Source organism: Panulirus ornatus, chromosome 22 (genome assembly GCF_036320965.1).
Source record: "Panulirus ornatus isolate Po-2019 chromosome 22, ASM3632096v1, whole genome shotgun sequence".
NCBI classification, from domain to species: Eukaryota; Metazoa; Arthropoda; class Malacostraca; order Decapoda; family Palinuridae; genus Panulirus; species Panulirus ornatus.
In genome coordinates, this window is record NC_092245.1 from 4,937,241 (window position 1) to 4,952,233 (window position 14,993).

General features: G+C 46.8%; 1 protein-coding gene across 2 annotated transcripts in view; it reads right to left on the reverse strand.

Annotated features, from left to right (window-relative positions):
* LOC139756507 (3-oxoacyl-[acyl-carrier-protein] reductase FabG-like) overlaps window positions 1-14,993 on the reverse strand; it is a 48,146-nt gene that overhangs the window by 24,575 nt on the left and 8,578 nt on the right. The window contains exons 2-5 of one of the 2 annotated variants that reach the window (XM_071675954.1): window positions 5,147-5,315; window positions 4,692-4,917; window positions 3,085-3,240; window positions 22-90 (exon numbers count right to left, since the gene is read on the reverse strand). In XM_071675954.1, the coding sequence (XP_071532055.1) occupies window positions 22-90; window positions 3,085-3,240; window positions 4,692-4,917; window positions 5,147-5,315 (620 nt within the window). The remainder of the gene's footprint in view (window positions 1-21; window positions 91-3,084; window positions 3,241-4,691; window positions 4,918-5,146; window positions 5,316-14,993) is intronic. The other variant, XM_071675955.1, reaches the window with a different exon arrangement.

Here is a 14,993-nt window from a genome sequence, read left to right on the forward strand (position 1 = left end):
GTAGTGAGGAAGATTTCTGACCTTCTTAAAGGCATCATCTGCCTTCTCTGGCCACATGGCAGCTCCTGGGTTGATGTAGTTGACCCGTATCTGGGAGGGGAAGAGGGGTATCACTGAGTCACCAGCTGCTATAGTAGTGATAAGCCACCTGCTTCTGTGGCAGTGATAAATCATCTGCAGCTGTGGTAGAGAAGTTACCTGCTGCTGTGGTAATGATAAATCACTTGCTGCAGTGGTAATGATGTCACCTGATGCTGTAGCAGTGATAAGTCACCTGCTGCAGGGGTAATGATGTCACCTGATGCTGTAGCAGTGATAAGTCACCTGCTGCTGTGGTAATAATGTCATCTACTTGCATAGCAGTGCATGGTAGTAATAAATCATCTGCTGCTGTGGTAGAGAAGTCACCTGCTAATGTGGCATTGATGAATTAACTGATGCTGCGGTAATAATGTCACCTAATGTGACTGTGATAAGTCACCTGCTGCTGTGGTAGTGATAAGTCATCTACTTGCATAGCAGCGATAATTCACCTGATGCTGTGGTAGTGATGTCACTTGATGCTGTGGCAGTGATAAGTCACTCATTGTTGTAGTAGCGATAAGTCATCAGTTGCTGTGTTAGTAATAAGTTACCTGCTGCTGTGGTAGAGGTAAACCACCTGCTGCTGTGGTAAGGATGTCGCTTGTTGCTGCAGTAGTGAAAAGTCACCTACCTCTTTGGTTACCTGTTTATATGGTATTGATAAGTCATCTGCTGCTGTGGCATCACCTGGCCCACTCACTACCCTACCTGGTCACCACACTCACTACCCTGTCTGATCACCACCTGGCCACACTCACTATCATACCTGATCACCAGATGGCCACACTCACTACCCTGCTTGGTCACCACTTGGCCCACTCACTACCCTGCCTGGTCACCACCTGGCCACACTCACTACCCTGCCTGATCACTACCTGGCCACACTCACTACTCTGCCTGGTTACCAACTGGCCTACACACTATACCCTGCCTAATTACCATCTGGAAACACTCACTACCCTGCCTGGTCACCACCTGGCTACACTCACTACCCTGCCTGGTGACCACCTGGCCACATTCACTGCCCTGCTGGGTCACCACCTGGCCACACTCACTATCCTGCCTGGTCACCACTTGGCCCACTTTCTACCCTGCATGGTCACCACCTGGCCACACTCACTACCCAGCCTGGTCACACCTGGCCACACTTACAACCCTGCCTAGTCACCACCTGGTCCACTCACTACCCTGCTTGGTCACCACCTGGCCACACTACCTACCCTGCTTGGTCACCACCTGGCCTCTTTCACTACCTGCATGGTCACCACCAGGCCACACTCACTACCCTGCCTGGTCACCACTTGGCCACACTCACTATCCTGCCAGGTTACCACCTAACCACACTCACTACCCTGCCAGGTCACCACCTGGCCATACTCACTGCCCTGCCTGGTCACCACCTGGCATCACTTACTACCCTGCATGGTCACCACCTGGCCACACTCACTACCCTGCTTGGTCACCACCTGGCCACATGCACTACCCTGCCAGGTTACCACCTAGCCACACTCCCTACCCTGCCTAGTCACCACCTGGCCACACTAACTACCCTGCCTAGTCACCACCTGGCCATACTCACTACCCTGCCTGATCACCACTTGGCCACACTCAACTACCCTGCCTGGTCACCACCTGGCCACACTCACTACCCTGCCTAGTCACCATCTGGCCACACTTACTACCCTGCCTGGTCACCACCTGGCCACACTCACTAACCTATAATGTACTTGTATACCTTATGTTTCTGGGAACCTTTCCCTATTATATACTTTTATATCTTAACTTTCCGGTAACCTTCCCCAATTATATACTTTTATATCTTATCTTTCTGGTAATCTTTTATGTACTTTTATGCCTTATTGTTCCGGTAACCTTCCTCTATTATATATTTTTATACCTCATCTTTCTGGTAAGCTTCCCCTATTATATACTTTTATACCTTATCTTTCTAGTAACCTTCTATATACTTTATACCTTATCTCTCTAGTAACCTTCTATATACTTTTTTTACCTTATGTTTCTGGTAACCTTCCCCTATTACATACTTTTATATCTTATCTTTCTGGTAATCTTCCCATATTATATACTTTTATACCTTATCTTTCTGGTGACCTTCTGTATACTTTTTACCATATATTTCTGGTAACATTCCCCTATTACAAATATATCTTTTCTTTTTGGCTGCCTTCCCCTATTATATACTTTTATACCTTATCTTTCTGGTAACCTTCTATATACTTTTATACCTTATTGTCTGGTAACCTATATACTTTTATACCTTATCATTCTGGTAACCTTCCCCTATTGTATACTTTTATACCTTATCTTTCTGGTAACCTTCCCCTATTATATACTTTTATACTTTATCTTTCTGGTAACATTTACATACTTTTATACCTTATCTTTCTGGTAATCTTCCCCTATCATATACTTTTATACCTTATCTTTCAGGTAACCTTCCCCAATATATACTTTTTATACCTTATCTTTTTGGTAACTTTCCCCTATTATATACTTTTTATACCTTATCTTTCTGGTAACTTCCACTATTATATACTTTTATACTTTATCTTTCTGGTAACCTTTCTCTATCATATACTTATACCTTATCTTTCTGGTACCCTTCCCCTATTATATACTTTTATACCTTATCTTTCTATTAATCTTCACCTATTATATACTTTCATACCTTATCTTTCTGGTAATCGTCCCCTATTATATACGTTTATACTTTATTAATCTTCACCTGTTATATACTTTTTATACCATGTCTTTCTAGTAATCGTCCCGTTATATATTTTTGTACCTTATCTTTCCGGTAACCTTCCCCTATTATATACTTTTATACCTTATCTTTCTGGTAACCTTCCCCCTATTATATACTTTTATACCTTATCTCTCTGGTAACCTTCCCCCTATTATATACTTTTATACCTTATCTTTCTATCTGTTTCCCGTAAAACAAATCAAAACATAATACCAAGATAAGTTAGGAGTTACCTGAGGTCCCAGTTCAGCAGCCAGAGACTTGGTGACCATAATTATGGCAGCCTTACTGGTGCAGTAGATGGAGAGTGGTGGTGAAGGACGTTCACCCAGGATATCTGCCAAGTTCACCACGTTCCCCTCCACCTTCCTCAGGTGCGGCGCCGCAGCCTGCGGGAGGCAACACTTACACACTGACTGTGGTCGTACACAGATCTACATATGTACACATGTTAAGGACTACCCTGAGGGCCGGCCTTAACTGGTGATACGTTAAGACAAAGATGAAGTAATTGGTGTCGTGTACACTGTATTCTGACTGCCTCATTATAGTTCCCATCACTCCTTAGATGGAAGGTGAGGTCGTCCCCGGTCACTGTCTGGATGGAAGGTGGGGTCGCCCCAGGTTACTGTCTCCAGAGATAAAGAGAGGTCGTCCCTGGCTACTTTCTCCAGACGTAAAGAGGGGTCGTACCTGGAAGATCTGGCTTGTCCCCAGACGTAGAGAGGGGTCGTACCTGGTCAACCTATCTACTGTCTGCATACTCAAGGAGGCGTCGTACCTAGTCAACCTGGATACTGTCCCCAAACGTAAGGAGGGGTCGTACCTGGTCAAACTGGCTACGGTCCTCAGACGTAAGGAAGGGTCGTACCTTGTCAACCTGGATAATGTCCCCAGACGTAGGGAGTGGTCGTACCTGGTCAACCTGGCTACTGTCCCCAGACGTAAGGAAGGGTCGTCCCTGGTCAACCTGCCTACTGTTTCCAGACGTAAGGAGGGGTCGTACCTGGTCAGCCCAGCGAATCTCTCCAAAGGTAAAGGGTCGTACCTGGTCAGCCTGGCTACCGTCCCCAGACGTAAGGAGGGGTCTTACCTGGTCAGCTTAGCTACTTCCCAAGACCTAAGAAGAAGTCCTACCTGTTAGGCCTGGCTATCCCAAGACGTATGAACGGGTCGTAGCTCGTCAGTTTGACGATATTTCCCACACACAGGATTGGGTCGTATTTTCTCGGCCTAGAATGAAGGTGGGGTCGTACCTGATCAACCTGGTTATAGTCCAAACACGGAATGTGGGATCGTAGCTAATGATCCTGGCTACAGTCCCTAGATGGAAGGTTGGGTCGTACCTGGTCAGCCTGGCTATAGTTCCCAGATGGAAGGTGAGGTTGTACCTGATTAGCCTGGCTATAGCCCCTAGATAGAAGGTGAGGTCGTACCTGGTCAGCCTGGCTATAGCCCTAAGATAGCTAAGATAGAAGGTAAGGTCGTACCTAATCAACCTGACTATAGCCCCCAGATGGAAGGTGGGGTCGCACCCGGTCAGCCTGGCTATATCCCCTAGATTGAAGGTAAGGCAGTATGAGAGAGGGACAGCACCTGTATAAGGCAGTATAAGATACAAGACATGTTAAAGGCAGTATGAGAGAGAGAGATAGCTGCTGTACGAGGGAGGAAGAGAGAGAGAGAGAGAGAGAGAGAGAGAGAGAGAGAGAGAGAGAGAGAGAGAGAGAGAGAGAGCACCTACATAAAGTAGTCGTGAGAGAGAGAGAGAGAGAGAGAGAGAGAGAGAGAGAGAGAGAGAGAGAGAGAGAGAGAGAGAGAGAGCTGCAGAATAAGGTACCTGGATCAGGAAGTAAGGAGCCTTGAGGTTGATGTTCATGAGATAGTTCCAGTGGTGGTCGGTGGCTTGGTCCAGTGGGGTAGCCAGGTATACACCAGCATTGTTCACCAGCAGGTCCAGCCGGCCCCACTTGGCCACCGCCTCCCTCACCAGACGCTCTGATGTCTCCACCACGGACGTCGTCGACAAGTCGGCGCTGATCACATGGGCACTATCCCCTCGGACGCTGCTCTCCCCAGAAACATATTACAACTACTTTGTCCTACGACAGATCTACAACTTCGTATTGTGACAGATTTATTTCTATGTTGTTGATTGCATGGTTATATACTTGCCTTGTTCTACTGCTACTGTTAACTTTATCTCGAATGTTCATTGTATTCATAAATTCAAGACTTCCTTACATAAAGGGAAATGTGTTCTCTGAGATTGATAAGAATTGTAATGGAGCTGACCTGTTGAGCTGAGCGGCAAAGGCCAGCGCCTCGTCCTTAGAGGCGCTGCAGTGGATGACCAGGTTGTAGCCGTGCTTGTGGAGGGCGGCGGCGATGACCCGGCCCACCCGTCGTGCCGCCCCCGTCACCAGTGCCACCTTTCCCTTGCCCCACACGCACGTCCCTGGCACTGTAAACACAATGGCTTCCCTTACCTCTCGTGTTAGGCTAAAATTTTATCTTTGTCTGTCTGACTGTATGTTTGTCTCTGTCCGACTATACATTTGTCTGTTTAACACAGACACTATTTTTCTTTCCCTCACGGCTGTATAAACTTTGCCAGGGATCTGTGATCAGTTCTGAACCCATAACAAGTGACTAATACCACCATACCAGTGAAGCTTGCTCGTAGAGAGGGACATTGTGAGATGCATGTACGTACGGGAGGGAGGCGGTAGGTCAGAATGATGCAAGACCTGAGGCAGTAGTTCACTAACACAATAGGGGAACAGGAGAGAACATTAAGGTCTGAAGCACAGTCGCTAAGTATGATAGTGAGGTCATGAAACAACCACAGAACCTAACTGAAGATAAGGAAAAATGGAGGAAGACGAAGGTGAAGCAGATAGCTTACAGGGAAGGTGTAGCCTAGTTCACGATGGCAGGAGCGCGGAGAGTGACAGGATGCGTCAAGGACCCTGAGGATTACAGCTGATAATAACAGTAAAAAGAAAATTCAAAGAGAAGATCAGAACACTAATTGAGGATAACAGTATCGGTGATACAAGTACAGAGGCAACAGAAACATGTTCAGGGAAGTCTTTAAAGTCACATAAGGAAGTGTGGTACACACTGTGGCTGGCTGGGCAAAACACCTGTAACTCAACAATTTTAAGGGAATAGTTGTCCGTAGATTGAAAACTAAGACACAAAAGTGAGCTGTAAAGCTAAATAGACAGGAACTTGGGCTGCAAAGCTGCATAGGCAGATGGAAATGTGGACTGTAAAGCTAACATAAAGTAGGCTGTGAAGCTTATTGAACAGATAGAAATGCTGGTTGTAAAGCTAACTTCAAGTAACGAAACGTGGTCCAGAAATTAGACTGTTTATAGGCTTTGGTTTATAAGATCATAATGAAACTACTTGTAACAGGATCAGTAAAAAAAAAAGAAAGGTACCAACTGGAAATTTAGGCATGAATAAGATGACGAAAGAGATAGAGAAGAGAATGAGGACGAGATACACTGTGGACGAGGGATAAGAGGCTAAGTTTCCTAAGTTCATTGATATGTTATATTAAACGATATATATCTCAACTTTTCCCTGTGTTTGAAGTTTAAGTTATCCATGGTCCTACTCCTTGACTGTACATTTCACAGACCTTTTCACCACAATATTTACATTTCATGGCCACAAAATTCTAGTGTTACATATTGTGTTGGATATATTGTAAGAAACTGTATCTCCAAGAATCTTTGTAACAGTGAGGATCTACATTCCCTCGGTCTTTTTGTGTGTGTAAATACTTATTTGTACTGTATAGGTAGGGACTTTTACACTCGTGGGATCCCATCTCTCGAACATTCTTTACCATCGTAAAACCTCTTAAATCTATATATGGTGTCTGTATTACCCGTCTACCCAGTCATCTTTTTCCAGTCCTCCGCCACTGTTATACAATGAAATTATTTCTTTGCATTTTTTGTAAAAGTTTTTTACTTAATTTCAATCTATGTCCACTGGCTGCTTAATCCTTACATCTCTTGATGAACTGTTTACAGTCCACGTCATCATTCTGTTTTAGAATCTTAAAAGACTGTGATCAGGTCACTTCTGATTCTTCTCTTTTCCAAAGTGGGCAGATTTAAAGCCTTTAGGTGTTCTCTGTCACTTAGCTCTCAATTTTTGTTTCATCTTTCTTTCTTTCCTCTGGATCATCTCTATTAGCTCTTTGTGCTTCTTTAGGTCCGGTGACCAAACTTGAGAAGCATATTCTAGTTTTGGCCTTATGTTGGATGTGAACAGTTTGCTGAATGTTTCCATATCCATATACCTGAAGGCTATTCAGGTATTTACCAGCACACGGTTTGTCTCCTTACTGGGACTCTGGCGACAGGTTATGAACGATGTCAACTCCCAAGTCCTCACACACAGAATCCCATAATTCATTTCCTGCTAGATAACAATCATATTCAGGCCATCTTTCACTCTACCCCATCATCACTACAGTTGCTCGGGTTGAATTCTATCAACCATACGACAGAGTAACTTTGGAATCTTTTCAGGTCCTCTGGTGGTAAGCTGATACAATCCCCCTTAATTTTCACTTCCCTCATGACTTTTGCATCATCTGCAAACATATTCAGGTGAGAGCCCAGACCTGCAGGCAAGTCATTTACGTAGATCAAGAAGAGTAAAGGTTCCAGAACAGAACCTTCTGGAACTCCACTGGTCACCTCTACCCATTTGGAGAAAGATACTGTTATGCGTCCTTTGTTCTCTTCCACTGAGATAATCTTCTGTGCAATGAGGTATGTAGCTTCCTCGTCATTCCTGCCTGGTGATCCAGATTCATAATCAGCATTCCATGCGGCATAGTGTCAAATGCTTTCTAGCAGTCCAGATACATAAAATCCACCCAACCTTCCCTTTTGTCTAAGACAAAGCTTTCTTTATCGTAGAGATTTGAGAAGTTTGTTCCAAATGATTTCTCTTCCCCATACCATGTTGTCTGTCACTTAGATAATTTCTCCTGTGTAGACAGTCGTACATTTGCTTTCTAATAATCTTTTCTGGAACCTTACAGACCACACTCTCCAGTGCTTCCTCCCAGTCTCCTTTCATACAGAGAGTTATGACGTTTCCTCTTCTCCATTTCCTTGGCACTCTGCCTCTCTTCAGGAACATTTTGAAGAGTGCTTCACGACGTTTATCTAGCGTATCTGAAAACATCCTCAGTACATGTGGTGAAATAACATCAGGACCAACAGCCTTGTATAGGTCAAGACCTTTCATTATTTTGTTCATATCGATTTTTATATTCTTTCTTCTTATTTGCCGTTTTTCGCATGAGAGAGGTAGCGCCAAGTACAGACGAAAAAAGGCGGCGTTCGCTCACACTCACTTTCTAGGTTTCATATCTAATGCACTGAAACCACAGCTCCCGATCCACATCCAGACCCCACAAACCTTTCCATGGTTTCAGTCTGTTTTCTAAGACAACCCAACCCCCTACCATCCCCCACTGGTGTAGGAAGTATAGTGTCCCGCTACGAAAACACTTTTGAACATGTCATTCAGTTTCTCGCATATCCTTACATCATCCTTTACAATAGTTCTCTCTGACTGTGTGTGTGTGTGTGTGTGTGTGTGTGTGTGTGTGTGTGTGTGTGTGTCTTTGTGTTAGATATTCTTATCAACGATTGGATGATATGTGTCCACCCTCCCCCCTCCTCCAACAGTGGTTCGCACGTGGATAATGTTCCCTGGTCATCAGGTGTTAGGCCCGAGGCTCATGTGAACATCTGCAGATGTGTTGCCTTGAGCAACACCTGACAGAGGCCGATGTGTTGTCCTGAGCAACGCCTGACGGAAGCCGATGTGTTGTCCTGAGTGACACCTGACGGAGGCCGATGGTTGTCCTGAGCGACACCTAACGGAAGCCGATGTGTTGTCCTGATCGACACCTGACAGAGGCCGATGTGTTGTCCTGAGCAACACCTGACAGAGGCCGATGTGTTGTCCTGAGTGACACATGACGGAGGCCGATGTGTTGTCCTGATCGACATCTGACGGAGGCCGATGTATTGTTCTGAGCAACACCTGACAGAGGCCGATGTGTTGTCCTGAGTGACACCTGACGGAGGCCGAATTGTTCTCCTGAACGACACCTGACGGAGGCCGATGTGTTGTCCTGAGCAACACCTGACAGAGGCCGATGTGTTGCCCTGAGCGACACCTGAAGGAGGCTGGTGTGTTGTCCTGAGCAACACCTGACAGAGGCCGATGTGTTGCCCTGAGCGACACCTGACAGAGGCCGATGTGTTGCCCTGAGCGACACCTGAAGGAGGCTGGTGTGTTGCCCTGAGCGACACCTGACAGAGGCCGATGTGTTGTCCTGATCGACACTTGACGGAGGCCGATGTGTTGTCCTGAGCAACACCTGAAGGAGGCCGATGTGTTGTCCTGAGCGACACCTGACAGAGGCCGATGTGTTGCCCTGAGCGACACCTGAAGGAGGCTGGTGTGTTATCCTGAGCAACACCTGACAGAGGCCGATGTGTTGTCCTGAGCGACACCTGACGGAGGGCGATGTGTTGGCCTGAGCGACACCTGAAGGAGGCCGATGTGTTGTCCTGAGCAACACCTGACAGAGGCCGATGTGTTGTCCTGAGTGACAGCTGACGGAGGCCGATGTGTTCTCCTGAGCGACACCTGGCGGAGGCCGATGTGTTGTCCTGAGCAACACCTGAAGGAGGCCGATGTGTTGTCCTGAGCAACACCTGAAGGAGGCTGGTTTGTTGTCCTGAGCAACACCTGACGGAGGCCGATGTGTTGTCCTGAGCGACACCTGAAGGAGGCCGATGTGTTGTCCTGAGCGACACCTGAAGGAGGCTGGTTGTTGTCCTGAGCACCACCTGACAGAGGCCGATGTGTTGTCCTGAGCGACACCTGACAGAGGCCGATGTGTTGCCCTGAGCGACACCTGAAGGAGGCTGGTGTGTTGCCCTGAGTAACACCTGACAGAGGCCGATGTGTTGTCCTGATCGACACTTGACGGAGGCCGATGTGTTGTCCTGAGCAACACCTGAAGGAGGCCGATGTGTTGTCCTGAGCGACACCTGACAGAGGCCGATGTGTTGCCCTGAGCGACACCTGAAGGAGGCTGGTGTGTTATCCTGAGCAACACCTGACAGAGGCCGATGTGTTGTCCTGAGCGACACCTGACGGAGGGCGATGTGTTGGCCTGAGCGACACCTGAAGGAGGCCGATGTGTTGTCCTGAGCAACACCTGACAGAGGCCGATGTGTTGTCCTGAGTGACAGCTGACGGAGGCCGATGTGTTCTCCTGAGCGACACCTGGCGGAGGCCGATGTGTTGTCCTGAGCAACACCTGAAGGAGGCCGATGTGTTGTCCTGAGCAACACCTGACGGAGGCCGATGTGTTGTCCTGAGCGACACCTGAAGGAGGCCGATGTGTTGTCCTGAGCGACACCTGAAGGAGGCTGGTTGTTGTCCTGAGCACCACCTGACAGAGGCCGATGTGTTGTCCTGAGCGACACCTGAAGGAGGCTGGTGTGTTGTCCTGAGCAACACCTGAAGGAGGCCGATGTGTTTTCCTGAGCAACACCTGAAGGAGGCCGATGTGTTGTCCTGAGCGACACCTGACGGAGACCGATGTGTTGTCCTGAGCAACACCTGACGGAGGCCGATGTGTTGTCCTGAGCGACACCTGAAGGAGGCCGATGTGTTGTCCTGAGCAACACGTGAAGGAGGCCGATGTGTTGTCCTGAGCGACACCTGACGGAGACCGATGTGTTGTCCTGAGCAACACCTGACGGAGGCCGATGTGTTGTCCTGAGCGACACCTGACGGAGGCCGATGTGTTCTGAGCGACACCTGACGGAGGCCGATGTGTTCTCATGAGCGACACCTGACGGAGGCCGATGTGTTCTCATGAGCGACACCTGACGGAGGCCGATGTGTTCTCATGAGCGACACCTGACGGAGGCCGATGTGTTCTCATGAGCGACAGATGACGGAGGCCGATGTGTTCTCATGAGCGACAGATGACGGAGGCCACTCTGCCATTTCTAACCTGCTCACGTCCCACTTTTCGTATGCCGCACACTTCTCTCGCACATGCCAGCATTGCATCCCTAGACACCTCCCGTTGCTCACCCACTCCCTTAGCTTTGCTTGTGTTTCTACACAACCTCTCCGTTAAATGTGATCCTTGAACACGACGGTACGGTCCTTGAAAACGACGATACGATCCTTAAGTACGACGGTACCGGTCCTTGAAGACAAAGTTATGATCCCCAAAGTATGTTAGCTTGACCTTTAACCCAAACTTTAAAGGTCAGATTTAGGACGAGGCCATTATACGTGCGGGTCATACCATCTCACTCACGTGTAAGTTTGGTCAGGTGGAGAGGTTGACGCTGCTCCCAGATTGGCTCCACATTGACAACACCATGATTGGCGGATTCCATTTTCTTTTCCCACAGCCAGACTGTGCCACATTCACACTGTGCCACAGCCAGACTGTGCCACATTCACACTGTGCCACAGCCAGACTGTGCCACATTCACACTGTGCCACAGCCAGAATATGAGACTCTCTATCCTTGCGTGCTTTTGCCGACTCCGAGAAAGATGGAGACTCACACAAATCGTCTTTCGTCTGCTGAGTTCGTGAGACGTTCAGGAGTGGCTGGTGGTGGAGACGGGATGTCCATGTACCGTGCTGGCTGCCTGGCGCCTCCTTCACTCACTAATCCAAGTCACGTTCCCCTCAAGAGTGAGTGGAAGGCATCCGCACACACACACACACACACACACACACACACACACACACACACACACACTGGCTACAAAGTCCATGTGTCCTGGGTTCGACTCACTCCCGGAGATATTTCCTCAAGTACATACACATATATACACGCACTGTCCGTCCCTCCCCGCCTCCTGCTGGGGATGTGTGTAGGTCACTGGGTCAGTGAAGGCGTCATGCAAGTATCGTCATCACTGATAACACGTTGTAACGTCTGACGCCCCAGTAGAGGACGCTCTGACACCTGCTACACTTCCCATACGACGACCTGTGAGGTAACGATTACCAGGCCCATCATACATTACCAGACCCATCATATGTTACCAGGACCATCATATGATACCAGACCCATCATATGTTACCAGACCCATCATATGTTACCAGGCCCATCATATGTTACCAGGACCATCAATGTTACCAGGACCATCATACATTACCAGACCCATCATATGTTACCAGGCCCATCATATGTTACCAGGACCATCATATGTTACCAGATCCATCATATGTTACCAGGACCATCATATGTTACCAGGCCCATCATGTGTTACCAGACCCATCATACATTACCAGACCCATCATATGTTACCAGGCCCATCATACATTACCAGACCCATCATATGTTACCAGGCCCATCATACATTACCAGACCCATCATATGTTACCAGGCCCATCATGCATTACCAGACCCATCATATGTTACCAGGCCCATCATACATTACCAGACCCATCATATGTTACCAGGACCATCATATGTTACCAGACCCATCATATGTTACCAGGTCCATCATATGTCACCAGGACCATCATATGTTACAAGACCCATCATATGTTACCAGAACCCATCATATGTTACCAGGTCCATCATATGTTACCAGGACCATCATATGTTGCCAGGTCCATCATATGTTACCAGGACCATCATATGTTAACAGGTCCATCATATGTTACCAGACCCATCATATTTCACCAGGTCCATCATATGTTACCAGACCCATCATATGTTACCAGGCCCATCTTATGTTACCAGACCCATCATATGTTACCAGGCCCATCATATGTTACCAGGTCCATCATATGTTACCAGACCCATCATATGTTACCAGGCCCATCATATGTTACCAGACCCATCATATGTTACCAGACCCACCATATGTTACCAGGTCCATCATATGTTTCCAGACCCATCATATGTTACCAGACCCATCATATGATACCAGGCCCATCATATGTTACCAGGTCCATCATATGTTACCAGGCCCATCATATGTTACCAGGACCATCATATGTTAACAGGTCCATCATATGTTATCAGGCCCGTCATATGTTACCAGGACCATCATATGTTACCAGGCCCATCATATGTTACCAGGTCCATCATATGTTAACAGGTCCATCATATGTTACCAGACCCATCATATGTTACCAGACCCATCATACATTACCAGACCCATCATATGTTACCAGATCCATCATATGTTACCAGGCCCATCATATGTTACCAGGTCCATCATATGTTACCAGCCCCATTATATGTTACCAGGTCCATCATGTTACCAGGCCCATCATATGAAACCAGGTCCATTATATGTTACTAGGCCCATCATATGTTACCAGGTCCATCATATGTTACCAGGCCCATCATATGTTACCAGACCCATCATATGTTACCAGGTCCATCATATGTTACCAGACCCATCATATGTTACCAGGACCATCATATGTTACCAGGACCATCATATGTTACCAGGTCCATCATATGTTACCAGGACCATCATATGTTACCAGGACCATCATATGTTACCAGGTCCATAATATGTTACCAGGACCATCATATGTTACCGGGCCCATCATATGTTACCAGACCCATCATATGTTACCAGGACCATCATATGTTACCAGGCCCATCATGCATTACCAGACCCATCATATGTTACCAGGCCCATCATACATTACCAGACCCATCATATGTTACCAGGACCATCATATGTTACCAGGTCCATCATATGTTACCAAGACCATCATATGTTACCAGACCCATCATATGTTACCAGGTCCATCATATGTTACCAGACCCATCATATGTTACCAGGACCATCATATGTTACCAGGACCATCATATGTTATCAGGTCCATCATATGTTACCAGGACCATCATATGTTACCAGGTCCATCATATGTTACCAGACCCATCATATGTTACCAGGACCATCATATGTTACCAGGCCCATCATATGTTATCAGGTCCATCATATGTTACCAGGACCATCATATGTTACCAGGTCCATCATATATTACCAGGACCATCATATGTTACCAGACCCATCATATGTTACCAGGACCATCATATGTTACCAGGCCCATCATATGTTATCAGGTCCATCATATGTTACCAGGTCCATCATATGTTACCAGGTCCATCATATATTACCAGGACCATCATATGTTACCAGGTCCATCATATGTTACTAGGCCCATCAAAAATGCACATACACGCACATATACACATATACATTCACATAGACATATACACGCACATATACATACATATACATATCAACATATACACATATACATACATATACATACACATACACAGGCATATACATATATCCACATGTACATATTCATGCTTGCTTGCCTTCATCTATTCCTGTCGTTAACTCGTCCCACAGGAAACAACATCGCTGCCCCCTGCTTCAGCGAGGTAGTGCCAGGAAAACAGACAAAAAAGGCCAAATTCGTTCACACTCGGTCTCTAGCTGTCTTGTGTAATGCACCGAAACCACAGCTCCCTATCCACATCCAGGCCCCACAGACCTTTCCATGGTTTACCCCAGACATTTCACATACCCTGGTTCAGTCTGTTGACAGCACGTTCAGCCCGGTATACCACGTCGTTCCAATTCACTCTATTCCTTGCACGCCTCTCAGCCTCCTGTATGCTCAGGCCCTGATCACTCAAAATCTTGTTCACTCCATCCTTTCACCTCCAATTTGGTCTCCCACTTCTTGTTCCCTCCACCTCTGACACATATATCCTCTTTGTCAATCTTTACTCTCTCATTCTCTCCATATGTCCAAACCATTTCAACACGCCCTCTTCTGCACTCTCAACCACACTCTTTTTATACCACATATATCTCATACCCTTTCATTACTTACTCGATCAAACCACCTCACACCACATATTGTCCTCAAACATTTCGTTTCCAACACATCCACTCTCCTCCGTTCAACCTTATCCATATCCCACGCCTCGCAACCATATAACATTATTGGAACTGCTATTCAGTTAAACATACCCGTTTTT